Here is a 14542-nt window from a genome sequence, read left to right on the forward strand (position 1 = left end):
AGTTGTACAAGAGTTGGAGCAGGGAAGGAAGAAAATGAATAAAAGACAAGCCAGTAATGAAGGGGCCATTAAAGATGGAACCAAGGGAGATATTTCTAAATTTTTGGAGAAGATATGGATACAGAAGTGCAACTATTTCAACCATGGTTCCGAAAATCGGCCGATTCCGAGTTGACTCGGCCGAGTCAGACTCGGAATCGGCGGTGTCCGGGCCGAGTTTTACCCGATTCTCGCGCTCGTGCGAGTTTTTCGGCAAAACTCGGATGAACAGTGCTGGAATCGGCCGATTTTCCGATTTTCCGGCCGAGTTACACCGATTCAAGCCGAGTTGAGCCGATTTGAGCCGATTTCATTTCAAAAAATTCCGATTTCCAACTAACCTGGATTGTGCTCTGCCGTAGGAGGAGATGAGTCCCCTGGAGGATAAGGCTGAAGACCGGCTGAGGAGAAGTTTCATGGAGATCGCTGAGGAGATCGCTGAGATCACTGAGATCGCTAGAGAGAAGCTCCTTGTTTCTTGCGCGAACGGGAGAGAAGGGAAAAAGAGAAGGATAGCGCAGGGGGACCAGTATTATTTGAGCTTTGAGATTTGTGCAGAACTTATTTGAACGGTTTTGATTTTTCAACAAGTCACGCAAAATATGAGATATCTCAGAGAATGAGAATTCGGTGCCGGACCCGAAATTTTTATTCAAAAGGGTTTAATCCCTTCCTTTCATCAATTCAAAAATCAAAGTGTAGGATGAGTTCAAGATTCGTGTTGGGATTAAATCCAATGGTCCAAACAATCCAGAACTTAATATGTATTCATTTAATTTATTAAAAATCTGTTTTCGTCCAAATTTCGAATCGAAGATTCGTAACAATTTATAATATCGTACGAGTATTATTACGTGTTTATAATTTGATTTTTAAATATGACTAATTAAATTTAAAGTAGTATATATATATATATATATATATATATATATATATATATATATATATATATATATAGAGTTAGGCTGGGGTGCTATGGATAGCATAGTGGCCTCCTGTGCTACGGCTCAATATTCAAGTTTTCAAAAAACAAACGATCGATCCGAACCGTTCATTGTTTAATCCATATTGAAATGTGCTTCGAGACCAAATTTTACATTTTTTGGAATTTTTTTGCTATTTATTAAGATGGATTGAAATCGCTGTTTTCCAGTGGTGCAGAATTTTAATAAAAACAGCGATTTTGAAACCATCTTAATAAATAGCAAAAAAATTCCAAAAAATGTAAAATTTGGTCTCCAAGCACATTTCAATATGGATTAAACAATGAACGGTTCGGATCGACCGTTTGGATTTTGAAAACTTGAATATTGAGCCGTAGCACGGGAGGCCACTATGCTATCCATAGCACCCCAGCCTTACTCTATATAGATATATATATATATAGAGTAATGCTGGGGTGCTATGGATAGCATAGAGGCCTCTATGCTACGGCTCAATATTCAAGTTTTCAAAATCCAAACGGTCGATCCGAACCGTTCATCTTATTCTCCATATTAATATCTGCTTGGAGACCAAATTTTACATTTTTATGAATTTTTTTACTATTTATTAAGTATTTTACAAAATTGTTGATCCAACGGTGGCTGCACAAAACAGTAAAACCGTTGGATTAGCGATTTTCAAAGTGGCTTAATAAATAGTAAAAAAATTCAGAAAATTATAAAATTTGGTCTCCAAGCAGATATTAATATGGAGAATAAGATGAACGGTTCGGATCGACCGTTTGGATTTTGAAAACTTGAATATTGAGCCGTAGCACGGGAGGCCACTATGCTATCCATAGCACCCCAGCCTAACTCTATATATATATATATATATATATATATATAATTACCAAATCAATTTATAATTCCTAATTTAATTACTCTTAGTTAGAATTCAATTATTTATTTATTTACATGATTTGATTTATTTTCTTTCTTAGTTTCACGATTGCAACGAATTTTAGATTTACCGAATATTTACACTTTATTTATGGTGCTATATTTTATCTTATGTTTTTAACCTCCAATTTTTAATGTACGAATTTGATTTGTTTATATTTCTAAATTTTAGATTCATTTTATGTTAATCAAATAAATCTAATTGTTCATTAATCTAATAAAAAATTTAATTAGACGAAATTATCAACTTAATAATTAAATCATGTTTTAAAATTTTGGAATATAACACTTAATTAACATAGTTTTTTTACAAATTATTTTTATCAATTTTTTTCCTATTTTTTGGCTACAAAACAAGGGTTCTGCCAAAAAAATCCGAGTTACCGATCTGATTCTTCCGATTCCGGCCGATTCATCCGATTCTGACTCGGCGGTCAAAAATCCGATTCCGATTCCGATTCCGATTCCGATTCCGAGTTTCAGAACCTTGATTTCAACCTTATATCGCATAATATATGTAGGGGGAATTTCTACCCCTCAAAAACTTCAAAATTACGTATTACCCTATCTAAACTTCCATAACTCACAAGTTTACTAATTTTATTTTCTATTATATTAAAACTCATTCTAAATTTATATAATACCCATTATAATTTATTAAAAAGTATAAAAAAATTTGTTTCAGAAAAATGTCGGTGTACTAGCAGCAATATTTACACTTGTACGGTCATCCTGTTAATTTTTCTGGAAAATAATGGTTGAGTGAAAGATGTTGTGTCCCAAAATTAGTCTCCAAATTAAAAAGAAAGGGAAACAGGTAGTGATACGTTTCTTTTCTAAAAAAAAAAGGAATAAAACTTATTCTATAACAAAGTAAATGTGCATTATTGCAGTTTCCCTTACTTTTGTTTATATATTTTTTTTATTTTTCTGCTGTAATGGTCGAAATGCCTTTGTACCACACATTTTATAGATGGAGATTTAGAGATGATAAGAAGAAAATTAAAATGAAATTGACAGTTTGAAAAGAACAGTACTGGTATATTCAAAGTCATCTAAGTCCAGAGAGAAGACTGTCATGTAGCATATAGACTGGATAACGATACATAGATAATTGAAGCCACAGGCAATTTTCTAAGAAAAAGGAAAAATTCAAGGATAATATTGTTTGCCGTGCAATATACTGTATTGATGACAAGATGCTGTAGCCTGTAGGGGTGTAAACGGATCTGATATATACAGATAGTGATCAAATCATATCTTCAGACAAATACGAATACCAATATAAATATAATTCGGATAATTAATAAATAAATTACCAATGTTCATTCTGACAAATAAATAATATTTAAATATATATTTTTATTAATAAATTAGAACTTAGTTAATGTATTGCCTCTAAGAAAAATGGACGTAAATAAAAATCATGATACATATACTTGACAGTCGCAACCATGATTTCAAAAAGAAAAAAAAAATCATGATACATTGCCTTCAGTATCGAATACTGGTGATAATATCAGCAAAAGAACGTTCTCCCGTGCTTCCAGACATGCTGAGCTCCACAAATTTTTGTACATTCAAAGAAGGGAATTGTTTCCGTTAAAGATAGGATCAGTAAATAGAAAACTACTGTACTACTATTTTTTTCTATCTTTGTGAGATCGTCCATTTTGTACCAAAAGTTTATTTCGAGTATACCGAATTAGTATAACTACCCTTGCTATGGCATAGCAACGCAGCTTCGATTGATAGCAAAATGCTACATAATCCCCTTTTTCCTTATCTCTTATCTATCGATAACTTTATTTTATTCAATAGATGGAATAGATCAATAAATGATACTTCAAATTCTTATAAGCTTTCCTTTATTAGCTTCGAAATGGCAAGTAATCAATCATCTTCGAAAAATAGAATTTGAAAGCTTAATTAACTAAAGTGATTTTAGCCAATTATGATAAGAATTACGAAAAGATCGGTCTTAATGAAAGAATAAGAAAAAGAGGGCAAAAAGATATAAATATAAATAAAGATACAAGATTCCATTTGATTGAACCATTTTTTATATTTAACTTTAAAATGATAAAATGAAGAAGATAAAAAAACATCTCGATATCATTCATGAAATATATTCTATTATTGACAAAACTAAGTAGTACAGGTTTTGCTATGACTTTTTACTAAACATCCTACTGTTACAGAAGCTTTCTCTTCTGTGCTGTATATAATGACTGAAGTCAACTCGTTTATCAATGGTCAGCAAGTATAATGGTTCTAATGATGATTCTACACGTATTTCATGTGTATCTGGTGGATTTCCGCAAATTCATTTAGGTTACAGGTGTGGTTTTGGCTGTATTAACGACATGTAACTGGTTTTTCCTTACCTCGGGACCAAATGGGTTATTGGGCAGTCAATATCATTACTGGTGTACCTAAAGCCATTCCACTAATAGGATCCCCTTTAGTGGAGTTATTACGTGGAAGTGCTAGTGTCGGCCAATCTCTTTTTTTCTACAGTTTACAATACTTTTGTATTGTCTCTTCTTAACTGATGTATTTATAAGGTATTTCGGGTCCTTTATAGATAAAAGATATTTTGAATTGATTAGAGTCAATAAATAAAAAAACAGATTATTCTAATATATAAATATAGAAAATATCGATTCCAATGGCTTTTGCTGTCAGCTTCTTTATTTTCTTTTTTCCAAAGGAAACCTATCCATTTTTATATATTTCACTATGAATACATATGTGTATATATATGAATTTTATAACTCTTATTTGAATTCCTTCATTTCAAGGAATTCGGTGGTATGTTAGAATCAAAATAATCATAAATAATTTAGTAAATACAGAATTGAGAAATAAAAAATGGTAGATAATAATAAATAAAATAAAGAAAACATAGGACAGAAAGAAGATATTCTTGAATGAATTTTTATTCATGATCAATTATTAAAAGAAATGATTCAAATAGAAATTCTTTTCAAATCAACTCTTTTTTTTTTTCAAAAGTTCTTTAAAATGAAAATAGGATTTCATTATGTTTAAATTCTCATTTAAATAAAATGAAATGACATAATTTTGCATAACACAGCTTTTTTTTTTATACTATTAATTTACTCAATTGACAAAATTGACAGTTAATTTATTGGCTCGGAATCAAAAAATGAATCGAGATCATATCTAATGAATCCATTTTTTTATGATTAAATCACTCAATTCTTTTTTTTCGTATTTTATCGATAATGATCAATGAATCGTGAATTTAGCATTTTTTGATTGATGTGCTGCCTCCAGAAATCATGATACTATTCATCAAGGAAAAAAAAAAAAAAACTCCAGAATTCGGATACTCTCTTAATTTAGTCCCACAAAGAGAAAGCATTTATATAATTATATAAAGTTATTACCGCTTCATAGCTGTGAAGAATTGCGGATCTAATCGGATTATTTGGTTGCCCAAAAAGTTGGAAGAGACGAAGAGATTCATATCAGGTTTTTTTCTCCCAAGAGGTTAATCAAAGTTTAATGAAAAGAATTATGATTCAATATGAGATAATTTAGAATTAGTTAAATGATGAGTAAATAAGAAATAATTGTAAGAGTTAAGTGATAAAGAAGATAAATTTAAATCTTGAGGGTTGAATAAGAAATTGGACGTGTTTTCAAGGGCACATAGAAAATTATCCCTATGTCATATATTGGAAAGGTAAATGAGGTATGATATTTGAGATTTGACTCGGAAATTTTTAATTAGAAACTTCTTTATGAGAAATACCAATTTCGCCTATTTAAAACTTATCAGCCAACAATATATCGAAAATTTCTTCTTTGCTTGCACATTATTTCATTATTTTCCCTTCATGTATTTTAATTATTTACTCCCAACATGAATTTTAATGTAGATTTCTCGTCTTCAAAATATGTTAGTTCGGCTGAAATGTTCATACAAGTATGCTAACCAAAGTCTGATTAATTAATACTATTAATTTTTTAATTGTAGGAGTTATCTTAAACATTATATTAAAAAAAATTGGGTTCTAATGGGTCATGTTTGGTTTGTGACTAAATCGCAGGAGTTTTGGTGAACCGCATGAATTTCCTTGGGCCCATCTCCTTTTCCAGTTGGAAGTGTTGAAGAAGATGATATATATTACTGCGTTTCGTAATACCAGAAGGGCACAAGGGCTTATCGGAGCAAGGTTTCTTCATGTCAGTTCATTGTTTCTACTTTTTCATTTTAACTACAGGATACTATCAACAAGATACATTATTGGTAGCATCTAAATATGCATAAATGTACATAAATCTTAATTCTTTTCCATCATTGCTTTTAAAAAAAATGTCAAATAAAATTACCAAACTTAGATATAGCGTCAAATGTAAACATTCCAAATATAAACTCAAATTTCAATTTTCTTACAAAAATAACATTGAAGAATACCCATATACTCATAATATGTTAGCCCCAATTAAACAGTCAGAATCAGACTGTGAATTTAATACAAACTTGAGAGTATGAGAAGTATCTGATAATATTGTGGAATGAGGCGGAGAACAGAGATAAGGTTTTGGTGGCATTTCCAATTCGTCTAAACATTTCTCTAGCATTTCCACAACTCTGTTCATTGAGGGCCGATTAGCCGGCATCGTTTGTGTGCACCACAAACCAACGATGCCCATCTTCTTTGCAATTTCTTCAATATCCATTGATAATACATCACAAGCTTGTAGTTGTATTGGACTGCCTTCAACAATACAATCATAAAGCCAATGTGGAAAGTACTCTTGGCTTGGGTTTTCAGCACTTGGTTTTGCATTCCTTCTTCCTCCTACCATCTCCAACACCATCATTCCATAGCTGTATACATCAGATTTTGTTGAAACAACTCCAAAGCTCCTTGAGAAGACTTCGGGAGCAATGTACCCGATGGTTCCCCTCATCTCAGCCATTGAAACAATGCTCTCTTTTGGCCGACACAATTTTGCCAAACCAAAATCTGCAATTTTTGGATTGAAATCTTCGTCTAATAGAATGTTCTGAGGTTTTATATCAAAATGCACAATACGTGCATTACAACCTCGGTGTAAATACTCTAAACCTCTTGCAATACCGATTGCTATTTCATAAAGCTTTGCCCAATCAAGAATTGCTTTTGGATTTTCAGAGTATATATAATTGTCGAGTGATCCATTTGGCATATATTCGTAAATTAAAGCATGCTTAGAGCCTTGGATGCAAAAGCCTAGTAGACTAACAACATTGACATGAGAAGTTCTGCTAATGCTCAGGATCTCATTCAAAAGCTCCTCTCTATCACATGAAGACTTGTGCAAAACTTTGACAGCAACCAAACGGCCATCATGCAGTCTTCCCCTGTATACAGTGCCAAAACCTCCTTTACCTAGTATATCCTGAAACGAGTTGGTAATTTTCTTTACCTCTGCATGTTTATATCTTTTTGGTGCAAACGATCCATATTTTTCTAAGACCATTTCAATATTTCCTTCAAGTCTGTCTTTGCTCCGTGAAATGCACTCGGCAGGATTTTTGCTATTTCGAAGCTTTAAATACAAAATAAGGCATGCTCCAAGGAATGCTAAAGATCCTACTGCGGTTCCTACATTTAAACCAAATATAACTAATCTGTATGTATATACATTACAAACTATAGAGTGGAAATATTTTAAATTATTTATAGAAACTAATTGCAGATTTAATGCAAACTAGAGAATATTTTTAATCATTTGAACTGGCAAACAATCTCTTGCATATATAACCATTGAAGTCACTAATATATAAAATATGAAATTAAAATTACCTTCCTCTAGGTAGAATAATTTTAGCTGGATCCTAATGTGAGCACGTTGGGATATTTTACATTGATAGCTCAACACAGAGATCATGGCTAGTGAACTGGTCTGGCAGCTGATATTGTATATAGTATAAGTTCTATTACTTGGTTTCATACATGGTTCCAGAAATCGGCCGATTCCGAGTCAACTCGGAATCGGCCGTGTCCGATCCGAGTTTCACCCGAGTTTCACGCCTATGCAAGTTTTTCGGCAAAACTCGGATGAACAGTGCTTGACTCGGCCGAGTCAAGCCGAGTTACACCGAGTTGAGCCGTGTTAGACCGAGTTGAGCGGAATTTCAAACAAACTTACACGGCGAGCGAGTTTTCTTTGAAAATCTTGGTTGAAAAGTGATGAATCGGCTGAGTGAAGCAAGTCTACACTGATTCCAGACAGATTCTCATGTTTTGGGTTGATCTTCTCACCGATTCTGCATTTTTTTTTGTTCAATTTGGTTTTGCTAAGTAACTAGTGCAGAGGAAAGGGCGAACGGGTTGAATTTGACCCATGTGGAGGTCGTGAAGAAGAAGGAGATATGGGTGGGTTGGTCAATGCGTAAATGAAAAAGTAGAGATATGTGGGCCCCTCAAGAGCGGGTTGAATTTTTTTTTTTTTTTTTGAGTTCCAGGTTGAAAGGAAAGATATGTGGACTCCTCAAGATAGTAGAAATGAAAAAGGAAATTTTTTGTCGGACTCCATAATTTTTTTACATTTCACAAAAAAAAAAATGGAAGAAATGACAGGAATGGGGAAATGACATCCTACTAATTTTTCATTTGACATTATATTAATGTTTTTATTTTTTGACTATATACAATAATATTTCTATTTGTATTTTAATACAGAGGACAATGAGATGATTCAGCCAGCTCGATATAGCTTCTGGCAATAAAAATGTGTTCTATTTATAATATTTGTAATATATTATATAATTAGTGGATTATTTAAGTGTAATATTGTCTTAATTAACATAGTTTTTTTACAAATTATTTTTATCAATTTTTTCTTATTTTTTTGCTACAAAACAAGACTTCTGCCAAAAATACCCGAGTTATCGATCCGATTCTTCCGATTCTGACTCGGCGGTCGAAAATCCGATTCCGATTTCCGGAACCATGGTTTCATATCAAAGTAAATTTAACCTAATATTGCATAATTATAAAATAAAGTTTCTTTCAGAGTTTTTGCCACCTTGTCTGGGTGATCTGAAAGAATGGTCAGGTAAAGCATGTAATGAAATGGGATGAACAGAGAGGATGCAAGCTAAATAGTATCTTACAAAATATAGATGTGAAAATAGAGAATAATTAGTACTTTTAAGTGTGAAAAAATGAAGAGTAAAATTACTCTCAGATTTGCTGTATTGAGATCAATCATGATGAAGAAAAACCATCCTCACCTATCAAAGTTGTTTGTCTTGTCTTTTTTTCTGTATTGCATAAATAAAATAGAGAGGTCAGTGACTGTTATTAGTAATGGAATCTGAAAATTCCAGAGTACATCAGTGTCAGAAATGTTTTGCAAGCATATTATGAGGTTCAAAAGAAAAAAAATTAAAGAAGAATTTAACAGGGTTTTTCTGTTGTTAGCCACTAGTCTTTATAGTTGCCTTCAAACTATGATTTTTATTACTAATGCTCTATAATTATATAGCCAAGTGAAAGCTAAGTATGACATATACTCTTTTATCTTTTCTGAAATAATCTAATAGATGGCGAACTGAATATAAAGAGCCTTTAAGAATTTTTGATATCTAATAGTGAATTCAACCATTGAAAAAGCAAAGTCATTGTCAATATTTAATAAGAGGGGAAGTAGAAAAGAAGGCAGCATTGGTGTACTTAATATAAGGCATTAGCTGAAAAGAAGGCAGGCAATAGTAGACACCACCACATTGATTTTTCCAACAACATTGAAAAAATCAAGAAATAATTGTCACATTACTTTCAGTTTGAAAGCTTTTCTTAAAATTGTCACAATTGACTAAAAAGAAACAAGCTAATGAAACAGGGGCGTAGCTAGAATTTTCATGAGAGGTAGGAAATTTTTTTTATTAATTTATATTATTTTTTCATGTAATTTATTATGATTAATTATCATCAGAAGCGGAAACGGGGTAATTAATTAGTAAGAACCAGTCCAATCATCAAATCTGAGACGAAATTTTTTGCAAAGTTAAATTAAAATAAAGCATAAAGTATAAATTTTACTTTCAAGCATAGCATAGTTGTCCTTCTTTGGAATGTAATTTAATGCTTTATATTAAAGTTCGACTCATTCCTTTGTAAAAGAATTTGGTTAACAAAAAATAACAGGTTCATTATAGTTTCACTGTCAAACTCTTCTTCCCATCCCCCTTTCATTCTATGTTTTAAAATGAAAAACTCGGCCAAATTTGCAGCGAGTTGACCGATTTCACCTAGGACGAGGCTCAGTAAGAGTTAGATGAAATCTATATTCAGGGGTCGGTGAAACCCATTTCATTATCTTTTATATTAAAATTTAGAGCAAAACTAAAGTGTGATGTGCTCACCAAGAGGGGTTGGTGAGCACACCTCCAAAATGCTATCGAATTGACTTCGAACTATGAATCTGAACCATTGAAATCCATGTACTTTGTGAATGATGCATGTACATGCAAAATTTTGAAAGTTTCGAATTCATTTAGTATATGATCAAGCAGTCAAAAAAATGATAAAAAATAGATACATAAAACAATTTAAAAAGTAACTTATAAAATGTTCATTGTTTTGACCGCTTGACCATGTGCACAAATCTCAAAGCAATTTTGATCCATTTGCATTGCATTAAGATCTGTGCACATTGCTTCAATTTTCGTGTTTGTCGCTTCAAGATTTGTGCTGATATAGCGCGCACGGATCTCAAAGCAATTCAGACTGTAGAGGAAACTTTCGATTCAAATTGGAGTTAGATGGATGTTTTATGCCTTTTAAGAAAAGGGTAAAATAGGTATTTTATAAATTTAGAATGTATTTTAATAGTAAAGACAATAAAATGGGTAAATATGTGAGTTTTTGAAGTTTAGAGGGGGAATATGTAATTTCAAAATTTAGAGGGAGAAATACGTTATTTTGAAGTTTTTGAGGGGTATGCTTGAAATTCCCCGAAGTTTAAAAGAACTGTTAACAACTTTTTCAATTTTTTGTTTTTTTGTTTTACCTGTCTCCAAACTGTTACTCTCGATTAGAAGTCGAGATAAATATCGTTGAAATATGAGAATACCACTGAATTTGATGTTTGCATATTTCAGTTAAAAGAGATCAGGCTGGTAGTATAATAGTACCTGACATAGCCGTAACCATAAGTACTTTATGTGCATATATGGTTCACTTGACTATTTTCAAATCTTTTGGTATTCAAATAAAGGGAGATTTGATTCCGCTAATTGAGAAACATAATTAGATACCCAATAAGAAAGCCTACATAATATGCAGCGATGATAGTTGCAAGAAAAACGTACAAAGAGATTAAAGAAAATCTACAAAAAAAGAAAGACATGAACTGTCTATAATTTACAAAGAGGTTAAAGAAAATTAACAGGGATAAATTGATTAAATATGCAAGCTACTAACCTTTTCCATCCTCAGGATCAGAAACCTCTGTCCAGTGTGCAAAGCAACCGGGCCGCGCTACAAGGTCACTTGAATAGCTAGCAGATAGCAGAGTAACCTGGGAGCTATCATTTTCGAATGAGAAAATGATTTGAAAAGATGGGTCAAGGAAATTCTCAGGCCTCGAACAATTCTGCGAAGGCTTATCATCTTCACCCAAAGAAGGTGAGTAGCTAAGGTTGTAAGCCTTTCTAAATATCTTGGGTAGTGATTGTATGTGATCAGGAGGATCACATCTCAAAGAAGAGAGGCTACTATTCAATGAACCATACAACCCAGGGTACAAGTTAATAGGACTAGAAAAATTAAAATAAAGATTTCGACAGCCAGATTTATTCAAAGAACTACAAAGATAAGGATCTTGAACTGTAATGACGTTGGTGTCATATGAGATGCTTTCCAATGGTAATGGCTTATTAGAAAACCATAAGAGAAATGGAATATTATTGTAACATTCAATGGGTAAATAACCATGACAATTAGGATCAATCGTAATGTCTGATTCGAGATAGAAAGGAGGCTTAATTTCAATAGATTGATTACATGGAAGTTTATCTGTACATGATGAGTTGGAGAAGCAGGGAAGGAAGAAAATGAAAAAAAGACAAGCCAGTACTGAAGGGGCCATTAAAGATGGAACCAAGCGCGAGATATTAAGTTATAGATATTTCTAAATTTTGCAGAAGATATGGATGCAGAAGTGCTACTATTTCAACCTTATATCCCATAATGTAGGGGGAATTTCGCATATACTCCTCAAAAACTTCAAAATTACGTATTTAATCTTCTAAACTTCAAAATCACGTATTATCCCGCTAAGCTTTCTAAACTCACAAATTTACCCATTTTATTGTCTTTTATGTGAAAACTCATTTTAAATTTATAAAATACTCATTATACTTTGTTAAATAGAATAAAAAAATTGTAACTTGTTTAGAAAAAATATCGGTCTTATAAGATACCCATTGTGCCCTTTATTAGTTGCAATTTGTTGTTTTAGGGGCAAAGGTACATGATATTTAATATGGGAGATCATGAGTTCGTAATCCGGATGGGAGAAATTTTTTATTGTAATAACATGGGTATTAAATAGTTAGATGGATTGATCTCCAATCTTTATTAAAAAAAAATAGTAACAATATTTTGTACACTTGTACGGTGATCTTGTTTAGGGTTTTGGGAAAAATGGTTGAGTGAAAGATATTGTGTGCGAAAATTCATCTCCAAATTAAAAAGAAAGGGAAACAGATTTAGCGATATAATTTTTTTTCTTTAAAAAAAATGAATAAAAATTGTTCTATAACAAACTAAATGTTCGTTGCAGTTCTGCTTACTTTTGTTTATTTTTATTTTTTTTTCTGCCGTTATGGTCGGAAATGCCTTAATTTGTACCAAACATTTTATAGATAAGAAGGGGAAATAAAAATGAAATTGACCATTTGAAAAGAACAGTAGAATATTAATTTGTACCAAACATTTTATAGATAAGAAGGGGAAATAAAAATGAAATTGACCATTTGAAAAGAACAGTAGAATATTAATTCAAAGTCCAGAGAAGACTCATGTAGCATGTAGATTGGGTAACGATCGATACATAGACAATTGAAACCACATGCAATTTTCCAAGAAAAAAAAAAATCAAGGACAATAATTGTTTGCCGTGCAAATGACTGCATTGTTAATTGGTTTATTTTGGTTCCTACTAAAATGATATATATCAGTTATGAGTTTGTGTTTTTTCCGCGCTGTCGCTACTTCGTTTTCCCGCTACTTAAAGGCCAAATTCAATTAATGTTTAGTAAGTCAACCCTAGTCTGATGAAAAGAAAAGTGCTTTAAAGGGAGAGCCGTGGACGCGACTAGAGCGAAACCCCTGTATGGGAGGCGAGTGGTAGGATCCAAACCGTTCATCTTGTTCTCCATATTAATATGTGTTTGGAGACCAAATTTTATATTTTTTGTAAATTTTTACTATTTTTTTAGATAGGTAGAAAATCAGTTGATCTAAAAAATTCTACACCATTTAGATATTTGATTTTCTATTTATCTAAAAAAATAGTAAACAATTTCCAAAAAATGTGAAATTTGGTCTCCAAACACATATTAATATGGAGAACAAAATGAACTGTTCGAATCGATCGTTAGGATTTTGAAAACTCAAATATTGAGCCGTAGCACCGTAGCCCTCTATGGAAATGTGTTGAGTTCACCTTGGCTCCATAGTATGTGGATAAAATACGACCCATATATGGTGTGATTTTATAAGAAATCCCTTTATCCTTGCTTTAGGTAAATGGTGTGATTTGTTTGATATGGTTGATTTGTTATCTTTTTGACCAGATAGATCAAACCTTCCCCACTACCTGATAACAGAGGCTACAAACAAATCCAAGTTTATCAAACCTTTCCCACTACTTAATTCTTATATGAATCCTTTTAAGAATAGAAATATGTAGCCAAGTCTCTATGTGAACTCAAGTATAAAACCCATCAAATCAGCTTTAAATGACGAATCCAAATAATTGAAATCCACCTACCTTACGAGTGATGTGTCTATATGTAAAAAATTTAAACATTTGAATTAATTTAGTATAAAGTCAAGCAGTCAAAAACATTCAAAAAATGAATGCATTAAAATTAAGTTATTAACTTTATAATTTTGACCAGTTAACTTTATACTAAATTAATTCGAATGTTTAACAATTTCACATGCATGTAGACACATTACTCGTAAGATAGGTGGGTTTCAACGGTTCAAATTTGTCATTTGAAGCCGATTTAATAAATTTTAGACTTGAGTTCACCAAAGAGTTTGATAAACTTAATTAAGAACACCCTAGTTCTACTCTCTGTGTATACTAGTGCTAACTTTGTGAAATATGAACGTTAGGTAGCTGTCACCCATTGACCCCAGTCTCCTCTCCAATAACTGTACCACTTTAGTTAGTGGGTCTGTGTATTTTCTGCAACTTATTGTCTGATTCACACGGATATTGTGGTAAAGCTAATTCGATTGGGCACTATGGCCGTAGGGATGAAAACGGAGCGGATCCAGAGAAATAGTGTTAAAATTCATATCTATATCCTTCATATATATCTGAATATGGATTGGATATTAATATGA

At 32.2% G+C, this 14542-nt stretch overlaps 1 protein-coding gene and 1 long non-coding RNA gene across 6 annotated transcripts; both read right to left on the minus strand.

The window, feature by feature from the left end:
* Positions 1–4209: 4209 nt before the first annotated feature.
* LOC144545096 (uncharacterized) lies at positions 4210–5197 on the minus strand. The gene is made up of 2 exons (XR_013508385.1): positions 4676–5197; positions 4210–4564 (listed from the first exon to the last, which is right to left on the minus strand). It is a non-coding gene; the product is annotated as an uncharacterized LOC144545096 (long non-coding RNA).
* Positions 5198–6302: 1105 nt separating this feature from the next.
* LOC144545091 (LEAF RUST 10 DISEASE-RESISTANCE LOCUS RECEPTOR-LIKE PROTEIN KINASE-like 2.5) lies at positions 6303–9166 on the minus strand. Of its 5 annotated transcripts, none has more exons than XM_078293670.1 (2): positions 9135–9166; positions 6303–7552 (listed from the first exon to the last, which is right to left on the minus strand). In XM_078293670.1, the coding sequence occupies exon 2, from the start codon at positions 7425–7427 to the stop codon at positions 6384–6386; it is 1044 nt and encodes a 347-aa protein (XP_078149796.1). In that variant the 5' UTR covers positions 7428–7552; positions 9135–9166; the 3' UTR covers positions 6303–6383. The 5 variants fall into 5 exon arrangements, with proteins under 5 accessions (XP_078149796.1, XP_078149792.1, XP_078149791.1 ...); XM_078293666.1 differs by lacking the exon at positions 9135–9166 and adding an exon at positions 7754–8456 and having other exon boundaries at positions 6303–7543; XM_078293665.1 differs by lacking the exon at positions 9135–9166 and adding an exon at positions 7754–8447.
* Positions 9167–14542: the final 5376 nt, after the last annotated feature.

The sequence above is a fragment of the Carex rostrata genome, chromosome 27 (assembly GCF_964058835.1).
Source record: "Carex rostrata chromosome 27, lpCarRost1.2, whole genome shotgun sequence".
Taxonomy (NCBI): Eukaryota; Viridiplantae; Streptophyta; class Magnoliopsida; order Poales; family Cyperaceae; genus Carex; species Carex rostrata.

Coding starts and splice junctions, on each gene's coding strand:
- LOC144545091 (XM_078293665.1), bottom strand. CDS start 7,901: ATGAAACCAAGTAATAGAACTTATACTATATACAATATCAGCTGCCAG. Junction 7,553..7,753: donor ATTATTCTACCTAGAGGAAG/GTAATTTTAATT, acceptor GTTTAAATGTAG/GAACCGCAGTAGGATCTTTA.